Genomic DNA, 18,703 nt, shown 5'->3' on the forward strand with positions numbered 1-18,703 from the left:
CGCGAAGAAAACGAGACAGATACGGTCTAATGTAAACGTAGCCTTTGACAGAACCTTGTCTCCATTTCCACAATAGCTCTGTCAAGAATGTTGTACATAGCCCTTTTAAATGCCTGATTAGGAGCACTTGCTAGGTTGTTGGAGTCACCATGCCCTATACTTGACAAAATAATGCTACCATCAAGCTAACTGTCCGTCTCCTTTTAGGTGGATTAGGAGTGCTTCCACAGTGAGAGAAATGCTCCTCCCAGAAGGAGTCGCAACGTAACTCCTTCAGTGTACTCAGTGAGGCTGCCACCACCTCTCCTTCAGTGCATAAATCTACTGTTTGTGACTGGAGAATTGAATTGGCTGGCTTCAGCGCACCAAGCACACGAAGGAGAAATCTACCAGTGTCAAAGAAGTTCAGGCAGTTCAGCTGGGTCAGAAGACCACACGCTTCTGTACAGAGGTCAAAAGGAGCAGTGTTATCGTCTGCTACCTCAGACAGAAGCTGCCTGATGGCATCCTCATTGTCAACAATTGATTTTGTGACATCATGATGATTGGTCCATCGGATTTCAAGGAGTCTTTTCAGTGTGGGGGTGTCATATCTATGTACAACATAATGTCTGTGACAAAATGTGTTCATTGCACCAGACCAGTCAAAAAACTTCTTTGCTAGAGGCTCAGACTGCATTGCATGTACCACTGCCAGATGTAGTTGGCGATTGTAACAGTGGACATAAGGGATGTCTTTGCCAACTTTGCTCTGTAGCAAGGCCTGGACACCACCATAACAGAAGCACCATCATAGCATTGGGAGACCAAATTATTTGCACTGTAACCCAGATCAGACAAATGTGAAAGGATTTGATTGCACATATATTCAGCATTAAGCTGGTCCAATTCAACTAAGCCAATTAAATGTTCCTCTGGAATGGAATTCCGGACAAATCGAATTATTATTGACAGGTTCTCAATGTTACAGCGGTCCCTGGTGCCATCACACTTGATGCTCATGCCAGGGGTGTCAGCCTCATCATATTTCCTTTTGATTTCTTTTAGAACCATTTTTGCCAGAGTTTCAGTTATCTCGTTTTGGATGGTGTTAGACGTGTATTTAGCATTTTCGGGGATGCATTTTGCGATATCCTTCAGTTTTTGATCTTTGAGGAGTGTATACTCGAACAGCCGGATTAAAAGCCCTTCCTCATTCTCAGCCCCGTGAGTGTGCCCCCGAAAAGCCAGTTCATTTACTGCGAGTATGACTTCACCTACACTTTTCACATAGTATCTGTTCTTTTCAATCTGAGTTTGACCGAGAAGGTGAACGATACTTTCTCCTGTCTCTCCACGGCGTTGACACTCCTGCCAGGCGGACATCACCCTAATGTGCACAAGGCTGGAAGCGTGCTTGTTAAAGCCACCGTCTTTTTCCAGAGCCTTTTTCCAATTAGTGTACCCACGTTTGGTGAATATGTTGTCCGAATTTAAACTAAATTTGCGACAGGCAAAGCAAAAGCTGGCATCTTGCAAGACTGAATATTCCAACCATGGCCGTGACTGAAACCAGCCTGCACTAAATGACCGGTAGGTTTGGCCAAAAAGGCGTTTTGGATAAATTTTTAGAATGGGCTGAGATGGGCTATCCGTGTTTAAATCAAGGGGAACGGAAGACTGTATGCCTGTAACGTTTGTGCAGAGCAATGCATCTTTATCGGTAATATCTGTTGTAACAGAGGTGCTAGCGTCAACGGGAACAGAGACATGTACGATGTTAGCATCCACCGACAAAGATGCAGTGCTTAGCACGGTGTTGAGGCAACTTTGGTTGAGGGCAGAGGTGCTGGGCTGAGAAACGTCCTCAGTATCGGAGGAAGTGCTGGGCACGGGGGGTGAGGGTGTCTGCTTTTTAATGAGAAACCTATGCATGACTATCAGAAGGGAAAGTAAGCAATGTATTACTGTTAACTATTAACTCGGAATCTACAGTACTGCCGTACACACTGACTTTGCTACTACCGCATGTGCGTAGAGCGAGCACGCACGCATCTTTTTTATATATAGGGTGGGCAGGGCACCCCCCCTCCCCTTCCCTTTCGAAATGGCCAATGAGAAAGCAGTAGAGTGCAAAATGGGTTTAAAGGAGAACACAAGACGCCACCTCCGAGCAAAATCGCGCATATTGTGATGATATTCACAGGCGTTTTTTATAGAATGGGCAACCAATTTATCAGGGTGGGCAAGGCTTATCTCAGGGTGGGCACTTCCCCCCCCCTGCCCCCCCCCTGCCCCCCCCCATAGACACGCCCCCGCCACATCATCTGTAAAACACGGCAGAGGCAATGTGATGGCTTGGGCATGCATGGCTGCCAGTGGCACTGGGTCACTAGTGTTTATTGATGATGTGACATGGGACAGAAGCAGCCAGATGAATTCTGAGGTATTCAGAGACATACTGTGTGCTCAAATGCAGCCAAACTGATTGGTCGGCGTTTCATAATACAGATGGACAATGACCCAAAACATAAAGCCAAAGCAACCCAGGAGTTTATTAAAGCAAAGAAGTGGAATATTCTTGAATGGCCAAGTCAGTCACCTGATCTCAACCCAATTGAGCAGCATTTCACTTGTTAAAGACTAAACTTCAGACAGAAAGGCCCACAAACAGACAGCAACTGAAAACCGCTGCAGTAAAGGCCTGGCAGAGCATTAAAAAGGAGGAAACACAGCGTCTGGTGATGTCCATGAGTTCAAGACTTCAGGCAGTCATTGCCAACAAAGGGTTTTCAACCAAGTATTAGAAATGAACATTTTATTTACAATTATTTAATTACTTTTGAGCCCCTGAAATGAAGGGATTGTGTTTAAAAAACGCTTTAGTTCCTCACATTTTTATGCAATCATTTTGTTCAACCGGGCGGCACGGTGGTGTAGTGGTTAGCGCTGTCGCCTCACAGCAAGAAGGTCCTGGGTTCGAGCCCCGGGGCCGGCGAGGGCCTTTCTGTGTGGAGTTTGCATGTTCTCCCCGTGTCCGCGTGGGTTTCCTCCGGGTGCTCCGGTTTCCCCCACAGTCCAAAGACATGCAGGTTAGGTTAACTGGTGACTCTAAATTGAGCGTAGGTGTGAATGTGAGTGTGAATGGTTGTCTGTGTCTATGTGTCAGCCCTGTGATGACCTGGCGACTTGTCCAGGGTGTACCCCGCCTTTCGCCCGTAGTCAGCTGGGATAGGCTCCAGCTTGCCTGCGACCCTGTAGAAGGATAAAGCGGCTAGAGATAATGAATGAATGAATGAATGAATGAATTTTGTTCAACCCACTGAATTAAAGCTGAAAGTCTGAACTTCAACTGCATCTGAATTGTTTTGTTCACAATTCATTGTGGTAATGTACAGAACCAAAATTAGAAAAATGTTGCCTCTGTCCAAATATTTATGGACTTAACTGTAAATGCAACAATGTGTAGACATGAAAGAGTGATGTCTGCAAAACAACAAAAACCTTTTATACAGGTTTTGCTTAAAATCGACATACACTTACCAGGCACTTTAATAGGAATTTGTTCTTTATTCTAAGATTCCTGTTCTTGGCTGCAGGACTGGAACCCAATGTGTTCTTCTCCTGTTGCTTTTCTGCTCACCACGGTTGTAAAGAGTGATTATATGAGCTACTATATCCTTCCTGGCAACTTGAACCAATCTGTCCATTTTCCTCTGACCTCTCTTATCAACAAGGCGTTTGGTTCCATCCACAGAACTGTCACTCACTCACTCACTCAACTTGATGTTTTTTGTTTATCGCACCATTCTGTGTAAACTCTAGAGACTGTTGTGTGTGAAAACCCCAGGAGATCAGCGGTTTTGCAAATACTCAAACCAAAAAGACTCATCTGGCTCAAACCAACACCCATGCCACAGTGAAAGAAAGTCACACTTTGAGATCACAATTTTTCCCATTCGGATGTTTGAACATTGTGCGCATTAACTGAAGCTCTTGATTTGTATCTGCGTGATTTGATGCACTGTGCTGCCGTCGAGGGATCGGCTGATGAGAGAACTGCATCAAACAGCAGGGTGTTCCTGTGACATTCTTTGGTCAAAATACCACAAGTATAAAGCCCCACAGCTTCCTTCTCACCCTGTCAAAACAGCTGCTTCGAATATCTGTTCCTTAAAGGGGAACTGAAGGCAATTTTTTTATGATCAAAATTCTATTTCTCATTTTATTAAATATCGGAATGCATTTTTGATCACTATTTTGTCGCTGCTATAGCAAGTTATGAGTGTTTGAAATATGCTCTGTAATATATCAGTCCATATGTCAAAGCAATGGCCGTAAACAAGATTCGTTGAGACCTGTGGGAGACATCGTAGGACGGAAGTAAAATGTACAGCGGAAATCAAAGTGACCAACATCTGCTAACATTCCCTGTGTCCGAAATCGCTCACTCATTCGTTACTCCCTACTCCATATATAGGGAATTACTCTATAGAGGACTATACAGTGAGCTCATTGGTAAAATGAAAAAACGCTTTCGGACACTACTCCGTCGCGCTGGTATTTACGTCATTACTGTCACACAATTAAAACGTGCCAGATCAGTCGGCTGGTGGGTTTCAAAATAATAAATACATGCGTGTGTTTCTGTGATAAATCCATATTATACTGAGCGCATTTCCCACATTAATCAATACAAAGTCCCTGCAGCTTTCAGTTCTTTTAAATCAAGGCTGAATCCTTTCTTCTTCGCCGCTGCCTTTTATTAAATCACATTTCAGACTTTTAATTAGATTTCTTTCAGCGCGACCGCAATGCATGATGGGATATACTGCTTTGGTTAGTGACCATCGCTGTACACTACTTTTCCTGATGCATTGTGGGATACTTTGAGTGCACTATATAGGGTGGAAATAATCCTTACTAAGCTTTCTGACAGCACTACAAAAAAGCGTCCTCACTATATAGTGCTCTATATAGTTAGTAGGGAGCGATTTCGGACACGGAAAGTGACCAACATCTGCCAATGTTGTCAAAAGACGCGTGCGCCGTCTTTCGAATGCTGACGTAATCAAGCCGGAAGTTTTGTTTGTTTTGATAGCAATCAAGGAAAGTTTGAAAAAAGTCGGCAGTAATCGTCATTTAAACTCGTTTTTGTGCAATATTTCGTTTGGAAAACAGTTTTCAAAATGGCGGCGCTGACACCTGGCTGACACTTCTTCACGTTTCGAAGTCTCGCACAAGTCTCGTGAAGATCGCGCGGATAAGCGACACCTGCCGTGGACCAAATGAACTAAATTCAACACGGCTAAAAACCGAATAGGCCGATAAGTATAATATTTAATTGCAGTTAGTTGCCAATACGAGTCACAATATAAGGTTACTAAACCCGAAAACGTAATTGAATAACACGTTAATTAAGAAATAAAGCAAGTTTAAAAATGACTTCCATTCCCCTTTAAAATGATAATGAGCCACTGCTTGCCCCACCCCTCTCTTGTGCCAACCAATCAAGTAGCACTTTCTTCATTTGTAAAGGCAGTTCTCAATCCATGAACGGAGATACTCAGATGAGGGGGTGGCATCATTCTAATGAGCCCCTTGTGACATAGAAAGTGGAGCCAAATCTGAACAGCTTGCTTGTTGAAGCACATGTTTTCTGAAATAGGCAGAACAAAAGAAACTGTGAGACGAGGTTGTCTTATTTTAGAGTTTGTGGCTTGGAAGGCACGCCAGATACCCAAAGGTATGAGCACAAGCACTGAAAAAGTGAGTTTTTATAATATGCCCCCTTTAAATGTTAGCACAATATATTTTTCCTCATTTAAAAGACACGATTCTCTGTGGATGTACTGTAAATCGGCTTGCGTGTCTTTTTAAATCAACAAGGCTTTAGGAAATCAGGACCTTTGTGCATGATTGCATGGGTGATTAAAAGACTGACTGTGTTTGTGCTTACTCTTGGCTTTCTCACTCTTGCGGGAAGGCCTCCAGCGGATACAGGAGCGATGCTCATCCAGGTAGAAGAGGCGAACCAGGCCCTTGGAACCATTCTTCAGCTTCACCATCTGAGTGCCTGACTGCATCACACTCATACATCGCTCAACTGTGGAGACACACACACACACACACAACAGTGAGTTGCGAGCTGGTCGCAAGTAACAACTGCGCTCAAAATAGATGCAGCAATTTCTCTTCAAATTAGAACGAAACACCAAAATATTTGACTGCAGTAATATTTCACAGATGGAAGTCGAAACAAGGGCAGGTTATTTTTGTAGTCAATAGGTTGACGGGTGTCTTCATGGTTCTGATATGAACGGGATGATAATTGGCCACAATCTGGTGCTGCACTAAGAGTGAGAGCTGTGTGTCATGTGCAGTGTGGAGGTAATTATGGATGGGTCTGTGGAACGACCACAAAGCTGACAGAATAACACACCAGATTCCAGAAATGGAAAGGCGATGGCAGATATCCAACGAGATCTCCACTGACGCAATGCTGCAGAATTTGCCTGCAACTCTAAGAGTAAATAATGAGGCATCTACCAGGAGCTGAACTCACATTTAGCTTCACAAGAACTGAAAGTTCTCCCAGCTTCAAAAAGTAAATTACCTCTGCTTCTGTGTGAAAAGAGAGTGCGGAGGGCATCATATGCAGTACGAGATAGAGAGAGAGAGAGAGAGAGAGAGAGAGAGAGAGTGTACTGGGTGTGTAATACCTGTCTCTGCTCTTTAACAGACCAACTTCATTCACAGCATGGTTTCTCTGAAGTGTTTTGCAGCAGCACTGATCAATCTGAGAAGCTGGTTCCGTTCGCATCCCCAGAACTACCCCTTGAATATAAAGTGGCACTCCAGAATGGACTTGCATGGATAGACAGTACTTTCTCAAAACATGGCACACAGATATGATCAGAGTCAGAAGTGTGCCAAAGAGATAAAGGTAGAAAGGATTTAATTTCCTGAATAAATTAGGTTCGAAAAAGTGGGCAAACAAGCAGGTTCACTGCAAAAAATAAAAATCTTAGGAAGTTTGTCTATTTTCAAGTCAAAACATCTGGCCACCCTTATTATAAGACATAATTGCCCAACAAGCAAAACCTCATTTAGCTAGAAAGGCTAGTTTTTAGACAGTCCATCTTGAAAATCTTGTATAGACAAAATGTCTTGAAAAAGTCTTATTTGGAGCACCTTTGAAAATAAAACAAGGGTTTTTTTTTTAAAACAAGTACATTTTGGACATTTTGTCAAATGCGGTTCATCTTGTTTCAAGAAAAAAAAAAGAACAAAGTATGCTGGCGGCACGGTGGTGTAGTGGTTAGCGCTGTCGCCTCACAGCAAGAAGGCCCTGGGTTCGAGCCCCGTGGCCGGCGAGGGCCTTTCTGTGCGGAGTTTGCATGTTCTCCCCGTGTCCGCGTGGGTTTCCTCCAGGTGCTCCGGTTTCCCCCACAGTCCAAAGACATGCAGGTTAGGTTAACTGGTGACTCTAAATTGACCGTAGGTGTGAATGTGAGTGTGAATGGTTGTCTGTGTCTATGTGTCAGCCCTGTGATGACCTGGCTACTTGTCCAGGGTGTACCCCGCCTTTCGCCCGTAGTCAGCTGGGATAGGCTCCAGCTTGCCTGCGACCCTGTAGAAGGATAAAGCGGCTAGACATAATGAGATGAGATGAGGAGACAAAGTATGCTTGTTTTGGGAATAAATGAACTTTACTGAAATCTTTGAATCTTTCATTCCAATTCAACTCCACCTTACAGATCCTCAGTTTACTGCGACTGTTTTCTCAGTCATTCAGAGTGAGCTCCTTCTAGATGCTGTACAGACTCTAGACCAGACAAGTGCCTTCAAAAAGGCTATGAGTGAGTGGAGGGCGTTTTAGTGACGGCTTTTTGGAATGCTGTGAGTTAAGTTCAGTGTTTTTTTGTTTGTTTGGTTGGTTGGTTTTTGTTTTTGTGCCTGATCTTGTAAACCCCTCGTACACATGAATAGTCAGTGCCCCCAAAATGCACTGTTGCTTTGGCGTTGTGTAAGCACTGTAAGTCAAAATGCGTAGACTTTTTTTTTTTGGTGCCTGAGGTCCTGGGGAAGTGGAATCTTAAGAGATGTTTGAATGTTTGAATGTTGAAATGGGAAAAAAAATAAACTTGGTGCAATGCTACACTGCAAAAGATGGCCTTTCAAAAATAAGAAATAAAAGATTAAAACAAAGCATATTTGCTTGAATCAGGTGAAAAAAATCTGCCAATGGAACGAGTCAAATTTGACTTGGTAAGATTTCTTAAAGTAAGATGAAAACTCTAACCTGTTTTTAGATGAAATAATTCCAAAATAAGATTGGGGAACTTATTACGCGAGATCTGATTAACTCAAAATAATCAAAATAGTTCTTATAACAAGATCGTACTTCTTACATTTAGCCATTCAAGTCATTTTTATTTATTTCATTTTAAGGGTATTTCACTTAAATTCATGACAAAGTCTTAGCAGTAAAAACTGAATTTAAGATAAATATACTAATATTAGGATTGTTCAATTCTACAACTAAGCATTGCTAGCTTAAAAGATTCTCCTTTTGTGACCTGTAATTAGTAAAATACTCTAGATACGAGACCAGAGACTATCTTGAATCAAGTTGACGACACGTGTAGCATTGCAACAAGTTTTTTTTTTCCCATTTCAACATTCAAACATTAAAACATCTCCTAAGATTCCACTTCCCCAGGACCTCAGGCACCAAAAAAAAAAAAAAAGTCTACGCATTTTGACTTACAGTGCTTACACAACGCCAAAGCAACAGTGCATTTTGGGGGCACTGACTATTCATGTGTACGAGGGGTTTACAAGATCAGGCACAAAAACAAACAACAAAAAAAAAAAAACACTGAACTTAACTCGCAGCATTCCAAAAAGCCCTCACTAAAACGCCCTCCACTCACTCATAGCCTTTTTGAAGGCGCTTGTCTGGTCTAGAGTCTGTACAGCATCTAGAAGGAGCTCACTCTGAATGACTGAGAAAACAGTCGCAGTAAACTGAGGATCTGTAAGGTGGAGTTGAATTGGAATGAAAGATTCAAAGATTTCAGTAAAGTTCATTTATTCCCAAAACAAGCATACTTTGTTTTTTTTTTCTTGAAACAAGATGAACCGCATTTGACAAATGTCCAAAATGTACTTACTTGTTTTTAAAAAAACTTGTTTTATTTTCAAAGGTGCTCCAAATAAGACTTTTTCAAGACATTTTGTCTATACAAGATTTTCAAGATGGACTGTCTAAAAACTAGCCTTTCTAGCTAAATGAGGTTTTGCTTGTTGGGCAATTATGTCTTATAATAAGGGTGGCTAGATGTTTTGACTTGAAAATAGACAAATAAACTTCCTAAGATTTTTATTTTTTGCAGTGTACACGTGTCGTCAACTTGATTCAAGATAGTCTCTGGTCTCATATCTAGAGTATTTTACTAATTACAGGTCACAAAAGGAGAATATTTTAAGCTAGCAATGCTTCGTTGTAGAATTTAACAATCCTAATATTAGTATATTTATCTTAAATTCAGTTTTTACTGCTAAGACTTTGTCATGAATTGAAGTGAAATACCCTTAAAATGAAATAAATAAAAATGACTTATTCTGAGTTAATCAGATCTCGCATAATAAGTTCCCCAATCTTATTTTGGAATTATTTCATCTAAAAACAGGTTAGATTTTTCATCTTACTTTAAGAAATCTTACCAAGTCAAATTTGACTCGTTCCATTGGCAGATTTTTTTCACCTGATTCAAGCAAATATGCTTTGTTTTAATCTTTTATTTCTTATTTTTGAAAGGCCATTTTTGCAGTGTTGCATTGCTGCTTCACAGCTCCAGGGATCCAGGTTCGGTCTTGACATCCACTGTGTGTTCACAGGTTCTCCACTTTCCTCTCACCTCCCAAAAAATTGTAATCCTAAAGGTGCCCGTAGCTGTGCAAGTGTGTGTGGGGTTGCCCTGTGATGGACTGGTGCCCCATCCAGGGTGTATTTCAGCATTTGTGATTCTCAGGATATAAATAATCAGATGCTGTTATGGTAATTTTGTATTTGGTAAAATGATAAAATATCTGAAATTTCAAGAAGAGCTTGTATTTTCGAGGAGCTCCCCATGCGAAGTGCATGGAGTGAAGCTCCATACTTAAGAGAATATGGTCATGAATCAACCTGATTTTTGATGGCTTTTGCGACCATCCGACGACCGTACATACGAACGACATCCAACACCACCACAGGGAACCAAATCATAAGTGCAAGGCAGTGTATCTCATAAACACTTGACCACCGGATAATGAAATTTGTATCTTTATTTCTATAAGATAGATGGGGTTTTATCCAGCACTTATTTTTTATCTGCTTCAATTTAGCAAAACGTACACCATTAGCCTCTGCGCTCAAAGTCTCATGCTAAACCACAGTTCAAACAATGCACCAAACACAAACAAAACACATTGAATAAACAGCACACAAACTTTACACTGTGCATGAATGACATATCAGGATGACAGACAGCAAAGCTTTATAACATACCGTGCTAAAACCTATGACGGAGGGGAATATAAACACAACAGCGAGCATCTGTAACATAATAAATACAGTGTCCTGGGCTGACAGCTCCGCCCAGAACATGAATAATGAGTGACAGCTCTGGATGCCACTTACAAAAACATTTTGCACTGATCGGGAGCTCTGCTTTTAGGTAGTGTTGAAATATATATATATATATATATATATATATATATATATATTAGCTACCATCAGCTGGTGAGCTCACACAGTGCCTGATCAAGCAGTGCATCACCGTCCTGCTGCGTTAATTCTGCCGTGTCATAAGCAACACATACCTAACGTAAATGAAATTATGAAATAATGAATGGAATAATCACCTAACATTAGCTAATTAGTGAGAATAAGTTACAGGCAAAGGGTTGCTTCACACTGGAATGCAGGGTGAATATATGGGCCATTTCCAAAACCATGTAGATCTCTCAACATCTCAAATAAAAAAAAAAAAGTAGTATCTCTGGTTGGGCGGCACGGTGGTGTAGTGGTTAGCGCTGTCGCCTCACAGCAAGAAGGTCCGGGTTCGAGCCCCGTGGCCGGCGAGGGCCTTTCTGTGCGGAGTTTGCATGTTCTCCCCGTGTCCGCGTGGGTTTCCTCCGGGTGCTCCGGTTTCCCCCACAGTCCAAAGACATGCAGGTTAGGTTAACTGGTGACTCTAAATTGACCGTAGGTGTGAATGTGAGTGTGAATGGTTGTCTGTGTCTATGTGTCAGCCCTGTGATGACCTGGCGACTTGTCCAGGGTGTACCCCGCCTTTCGCCCGTAGTCAGCTGGGATAGGCTCCAGCTTGCCTGCGACCCTGTAGAACAGGATAAAGTGGCTACAGATAATGAGATGAGATGAGTATCTCTGGTTAGCTAGCTAGATATTATAGCACTAAAATACATAGAAACACACCAACCAAAACATTCACACACTGGCTTTTGACTTTGGGATCAAAAGATCACCAGTTTGATTCCCTGGACCAGCAGGAATGGCTGAAGTGCCCTTGAGCAAGGCACCTAACCCCCAACTACTCCCCAGGCTGCTCTGGGTTATATTGTATGTTGCTTTGGATAAGAGCATCTCCTAAATGCCTGTAATTTAATGACTTTAAAACAATTTTGCAACAATACAAATTCCACAACAAGAAATTCCACTTTCGCCTCACAGCAAGAAATTTCTGGGTTCGAACCTCGTGGCCAACTGGAGCCTTTATATGTGGAGTTTTTAAATGTTTTCCTCATACCTGTATTGGTTTCCTCTAGTCTAGGTGCTCCAGTTTCCTCCCACAGCCCAATGACATGCAGATTAGGTCAAAGGGTTACTCTAAATGTCCTTGACCTGTGGTGTCCCCAGGGGTCGATCCTTGGACCATTACTATTCAACCTTTATATGCTCCCACTTGGACAAATTATCAAGAACAACTCAATTTTGTATCACTGCTATGCAGATGACACCCAAATTTATTTTGCTCTATCACCTAATGATTATGCCCCCCTTGAATGTCTCTACCAGTGTATCGGCCAAATCAACAACACTGCAAAAAAGGCCCTTCTAGAAATAAGCCTAATATTCCTAAATCTAGCCAAATTATCTTGTATTGAGCAAAAAAATCTGCCAATGGGGTAAGCAAAATTTACTAGGTTAGAATTCTTAAAACTAGCAAAAAAAAGCCTAGCCACTGGAAAATCATAATGTGACATAAAACTAGACAAAAAGGCTAGAATTTGAGCAAACTGAGCTTATTACAAGCAATACAATCATATTTATTTAAGACAAAGTAACTTAAAATGAGAAATTTAGTCTCTTAATTAGCTGACTGTTAGAATTTATATCTTGAAATAAGCTTAACAACCAGCCAAAATATTCTTCAAATAAGCATTTTATTATATTAATTGAGCTGACTAAGAATTAATACCTTGAAATTATTTTAATAACTAGCCAAAAAAGTTTAAAACAAGACACAATATCTTAAAACAGCACAATAAAAATAAGCTAATTCGTCTCAAATTAAGGCACCAGAAGCATCTTGTTTTTAGCATTTCTTTCTTTATTATGTGAACCGGCATGGACCCCTGGTGCAAAAATCAGAGTAGGCTACATTGGGACCGATATCAGAAATAAGCAACATGCCATACTTAAAAGAAAAAATGAGAGCCTTTCTTGGAAATGATGAGGTAAACCATGCAGTGTCTGTAAAATGGATTAATCTAAATGGCAACAAATACATACGGGAAAAGTCATTAATTGTGAGTGATGTTAATTCTGATCTGCCAGAATTTGGACTTTTAAGACATATCTATGTGATTAATTCATCATTGTTTTGTTTTGAGTTCATGCAGTACAACACCATTTGTTATAATAGAGATTATATGGCATATCAATTAGAGATCCCAAACTTGGCACAAGCAACTGAACTGATATCTGTCAATAACCTTGTAGATTTCACTCCGTATTACAGCTTTACTCACAAGGATATGGTCTTTGTCCCAATGAAATATTACCTCGGAGATGTGATTGGGCTACACAAAGCCTCATCTGATGTATAAAAGGCACACTGTTATTCTGCTATTAGCTGTGGCTCATATTCAGTCATGGAAATTTGGCAAAAAGTTATTGAAATGTTATAAAATTCATTTAATGGGCAACACAGAACTGGTTAATAGCTTTTTCTAAATCAGTCAACTGTATTGCATGTTTGTCTTGTTTGACAATAAATGAATTATTTTTAAAAAAAATTGCTGTCATTTCTTAAAATTCTTAAATTGAGAAGTTGTGCAAGTGATCTTAATCTTAAAATAAGGAACATAATCTTCATCCTTTGCTTGGATAATTTGCAAAAGATGTCCATACCTTGTTACTAGTTAAATTGAGCTTGATCTTAGCTGGTAAATCTTATTAAGAAAAAGTTAGATGTATTTTCTCAAAATAAGACTATTTTTCTTATGTGAAAAATGCTTGTCAAGATTCTTCTTCTTGTTAGACTAAAAATAGGACAAATTTTCTAGAAAAAAAGCCTTTTTTTACTTTCTTAAAAATCTGTTTTTGCAGTGAACTGGATGTCACAAAGTTTTCTTCAGCTGAACACAGATAAAACAGAAGTAATTCTATTTGGGGAAAAAAGATGAAAGACTCAGGATTACCACTATTCTTGACACAAAGGGGATTAAAACAAAAGATATGGTTAAAAATCTTGGTGTTTTCATTGACAGCGAGCTAAACTTTGACAGTCACATGAAAGCAATCACTAAATCGTCATTTTATCACCTAAAAAACATTTCCAAACTAAGAGGACTTATGTCAAAAATGATCTGGAAAAACTTATACATGCCTTCATCTCTAGTAGGGCTGATTACTGCAATGGCCTTTTCACAGGCTTGCCAAAAAAGACCATCAAACGACTTCAGCTGGTGCAAAATGCAGCGGCGAGGGTTCTCATACGAACAAAAAGAACAGAGCACGTTACTCCAATTCTAAGGTCCCTTCACTGGCTTCCAGTAAGCTACAGAATTGACTTTAAAGCATTGCTGCTGGTGTACAAATCTCTAAATGGTACAGGGCCCAATTACCTCTCTGATATGTTACAGCGGCCTAACCCAATCAGATCTACCAGATCGCAGCAGCAAAATTTACTGGTAAAACCTGTTGTTAAAACAAAGTGTGGTGAAGCAGCTTTTAGCTACTATGCAGTACAGCTATGGAACCAACTCCCAGAGGACATCAAAAATGCTCCTGCTGTCGGCAGCTTCAAATCTAGACTAAAGACCAAGCTGTTCTCAGATGCTTTCTGCTAAATTATTAATATTGTCATCTTTACATGTTTTAAACTTTACTTAACTTTTATTCCCTTTTATTCTGCTGTTTTTTTACTGAACTTTTACTTCATTTTATTACTTTATTTCTACTATTGCTTAATTCTCATATTATTTTTATTTTTCTCTCTTCTTCCCCCTTTATTTTATGTAATTTAATTTTTTATTGTTTACTGTTTTGCCTTTACCTCTGTAAAGCACATTGAACTGCCACTGTGTATGAAATGCGCTATATCAGGGGTTTTCGTCGTGTGGGAGAGTCAGCCCCCCCTCGGAGAGCAAATAAACAACAGCGCCCCCCCCCTTACAATTTTTGTTGTTGCTATACTTAATGTTCCATTCGTATTTAAAAAAAAATGGTTGTTGTACACATTTTTATTTTTTTCTGTTACACATTTTAAACATCTGTGCTTTTTAAAACATCTTGTTTTACACATTTTAAACATCTCATAGCATCGTTAGCTAGCACCTCTTGGCAGACAACACACTGTGGCAGTAGAGCATCTTCAGATCCAGTCCATGAAAATCCAAACTTTAAATAATCGTGGTCATACTTCCTTCTTTTGTCAGTCCCCCCAGGATCCCGCGGACCTTTTTTGTGATTGTTGCGGGCTAAAATGTCTGATGTTGTGGGTTTTTTTCCAAAAATTGCGATGAAAGTTGTGGTGTTTTTTAGGTTTTTGTTGCAATTACATTGCGGGAGGAAGTGAAAGTTGCGAGAAATTGTTGCGATTTTCTCTTTTTGTGATTAAAATTGAGTGATATGTTAAATATTAAGTTATTACTGAAAAACTATTGATTAAAAAAAGCAAAGACACTGAGAAATGATCCTATAAACAACTTTACCAATATAAAAGATTACCAGGACTACAAAAATGCAGAAAAATAGGCTTTACTTATCCAAATGCACCTGTTGGTTTAAAAGTTAAAGTGCAGAGAACGTCACAGCACAACATGAAGTTCCCTTAAAATATAATATAAATGCCTCAGCTTTCATGTAAGAAAAAAAAAACTATTAATACTAGTACTGTGTGCAGGCAGTCTCTCCTGAAGACTAAATTAAACAATAATTATAAACTAATAAAATAAATGGCTCAGGCTTCATAGAAGAAAAAAACAATTTGAACAGAATCTCACAGTATGATGCTGAAGCTGCCTAAACAATGGAAAATAAAATACCATTTTGGCAAAAATGTTGGCATCCATTGTAACGTGTTCGGGTCTGTGGGACCCGTTTTCAGTTTTCATCTTTAAAAAAAAATACATAAAGAATTGTTTTTTCACACTGAGATTCACTGGTTTTGGCTCATTTTGTGCAAGGAACATGAATCAGACAAAAAAAAAAATCATTGACCCCCCCCTTGCTTCCACCCCCTTCACATTTGTATTACATAGAGGGTGTTCGGGTCTACTGGACCCGGGCTATTGAAAGTATGGAAATCATAGCTCTTGTGCCCCTCTCATTTCCCTATTCTCGTCTTTGGCCCTCTCTCTCTCTCTCTGTGAGTGTGCATATGTGTGTGTTTGTGAGTGACTGACTGTGAGAGAGAGAGAGACAAAGAGAGATGGGCCCTTGGTGGGAACCACCAGTGCAGTGCTGTTCCCACACAGGTTTGCAACATTGTTGCAAAATTTGAGCACCCAACACCACCTCCACTCACATTTCAACCTCAGTCTTGTGAGAACGAATCTAGGGAATCATACAAATGTCTCTGTCAGTGTGAATCCTAGTCACAACATCATAATGGCGAAGAGATTCTCTCTTCAGACTGCACTGGAGCTGATCCTGGAAGAGAAAGAGGATTGTGATGATGCAGCTGAGGAAGATGTCTCTGAAAATGAAGATCACATATCTGAACATTCAGAGTCAGATAGTGAGTTTGAAGAGGAGAAAACAGAAGACCATCCAGCAGAGTCAAGAGCCACAATCCAGCAGCCTGGAGAAGGGAATCAGTCAGCAAAACACAAGCGAACATCAGACATTGAACCACCCTGCCAGCAGCCAGGCCCAGCACCCGCTTGTCAGCAGCAAGCCTGTGAGCAGCAAGCCATAGGATGTGAAACTGTATGGCTGTCAAAAGATGGGAAAATTCAATGGTGTTCCACTTCAAGACCTGATCCCCCTCGCATAGCTGCCAATGTAATACAGATGGCACCAGGACCTACACGCTTGGCAGTCACCTATGTAAGTGACATAAGGTCTTCTTTTGACATGTTCATGCCACCCCCAATCAAGAACATCATCCTGGACTGCACTAATATAGAAGGAAGAAGAGTATTTGGAGAGAGGTGGAAGGATTTAGATGAAACGGATTTAGATGCATACTTTGGGGTTCTCATCCTTGCCGGTGTTTTCAAGTCCAAAGGAGAGGCCACAGAATCCCTGTGGGACAAAGAAACTGGAAGAGAACTTTTCCGATCAACAATGTCTCTGCAAACTTTCAACATCATTTCCAGGACCATCCGTTTTGATGTCCGTGACGACAGACCAGTTCGACAGCAGAGAGACAAGTTAGCTGCCATCAGGACCGTGTGGGACAAGTGGGTAGCGCGTCTCCCACTCCTTTACAACCCTGGTCCCAATGTCACTGTTGATGAGCAGCTGATGCCATTCCGGGGTCGCTGCCCATTTCGACAGTACATACCATCCAAGCCTGCCAAGTATGGTATTAAGATTTGGGCTGCCTGTGATTCAGCTTCCTCGTACGCGTGGAACCTACAGGTTTACACAGGGAAATGCAGGGGAGGAGCCCCTGAGAAAAATCAAGGGATGAGAGTGGTCCTCAATATGGCTCAGGGGCTGTCGGGACACAACATCACATGTGACAATTTTTTCACGTCACACAAGCTGGGTCAGGAGCTGCTAAAGCGAAAGGTGACCATGTTGGGCACAGTACGTAAAAACAAGCCGGAGCTCCCTCCCCACCTGCTGAAACTGAACAACAGGCCTGTGTACTCTTCCAAATTTGCCTACACACCTGACACCACCCTGGTCTCATATGTACCAAAGAAAGGCAAAAATGTGGTGCTCATGAGTACACTGCACAGGAGTGGAAGAATCTGTGGTCAGGACCATCTGAAGCCGGAAATGGTCATGGACTACAATGCCACAAAAGGAGGGGTGGACAACCTCGATAAACTGGTGACGACATACAGCTGCAAAAGGAGGACCCTGCGATGGCCTTTGGTTTTATTTTTTGACATGTTGGATATCTCCGCATACAACGCGTTCGTCATTTGGATGTCATTGCACCCACACTGGAATGAGGGAATGCTGCAGAAGCATCGTCTCTATCTTGAGGAATTGGGGAAAATGCTGGTGAGACCACAAATTGGAAGAAGGCAGCATCTTCCAAGAACCCCAGTCTCTGCAGCCATTGTGAGGAGGATCCAGGAGGAAGACAGTGGTGCCACTTCATGTGAAATTACAGAGACATCATCTGCAATGCCTGAGGTAACTGTTCATAGTACTGATTCAGTGTAATATTTCATTTTCCTTGGAAGACAATGCTTAATGATAATCTTTTCTTTTAGATTGTGACTGTCAACAAAAGGAAGCGCTGTGCAGTGTGTGGACCCCAGATGGATAGAAAAACCCAATATACATGCACCAAGTGTCAGAAGTATATCTGCAATACACATACAGTGAAAATCTGCCCCTCATGTGTGTCCTAATCTGTTCTGGATCTGTTTGCATTCAAGTGCTGTTCAGAGAGATGTTGTGTAAACTGACATGCATAGGTTAAATTTCTGTTGAATCTCAAATAAATAACTGTTGGAAGAACTTGTTTGATTTATACATTTTGGATCATTACCCAGTTATGGTTGTTATATGATGCATTTCCTTATTTTCTTCCATTTTAATAAAAAAAAAAAAACAAAAACGAGTGACATTTTCTTTTAAAAATGTAAATTAATAAAGGTAAAGGGGAATAAATAAGACATATGTTCTTAATACTACTTGCAAATTGCATGAATGAAACAGTTGCTGAGTATTTCAACAAAAAAGGTTTGAATATATGGTGATGTTAAAGTCCTAAAGTGCAATGGGTCCACCAGACCCGGGAGCACTCCCTGTGTAACAAAAACACGAACACATTACAAGGGTTAAGTAAAAAAATAAAGTGCACACAGTCCTTCACTGTAAACATAACACACTTTCACTCAGTACGTTTACATGCACATCCAAATCGAGCTGCTGTCGGTAATCAAGCAAAGGATCCCAGCAGGGGTGCCAGAGAAATCCAATCCTACATGCACACAAGGAAATTGAGCTATTGTGTGAGGTACATTGTGCACCCGAGCCACAGGTGGCGCTACACGCTCCATCGTGTTGGTA

At 40.9% G+C, this 18,703-nt stretch overlaps 1 protein-coding gene across 1 annotated transcript in view; it reads right to left on the minus strand.

The window, feature by feature from the left end:
• plch1 (phospholipase C, eta 1) overlaps nt 1-18,703 on the minus strand; it is a 300,261-nt gene that overhangs the window by 185,893 nt on the left and 95,665 nt on the right. The window contains 1 exon segment of the mRNA XM_060924490.1: nt 5,939-6,085. Coding sequence (XP_060780473.1) covers nt 5,939-6,085 — 147 coding nt within the window.

This window comes from Neoarius graeffei, chromosome 6, assembly GCF_027579695.1.
Source record: "Neoarius graeffei isolate fNeoGra1 chromosome 6, fNeoGra1.pri, whole genome shotgun sequence".
NCBI lineage: Eukaryota > Metazoa > Chordata > Actinopteri > Siluriformes > Ariidae > Neoarius > Neoarius graeffei.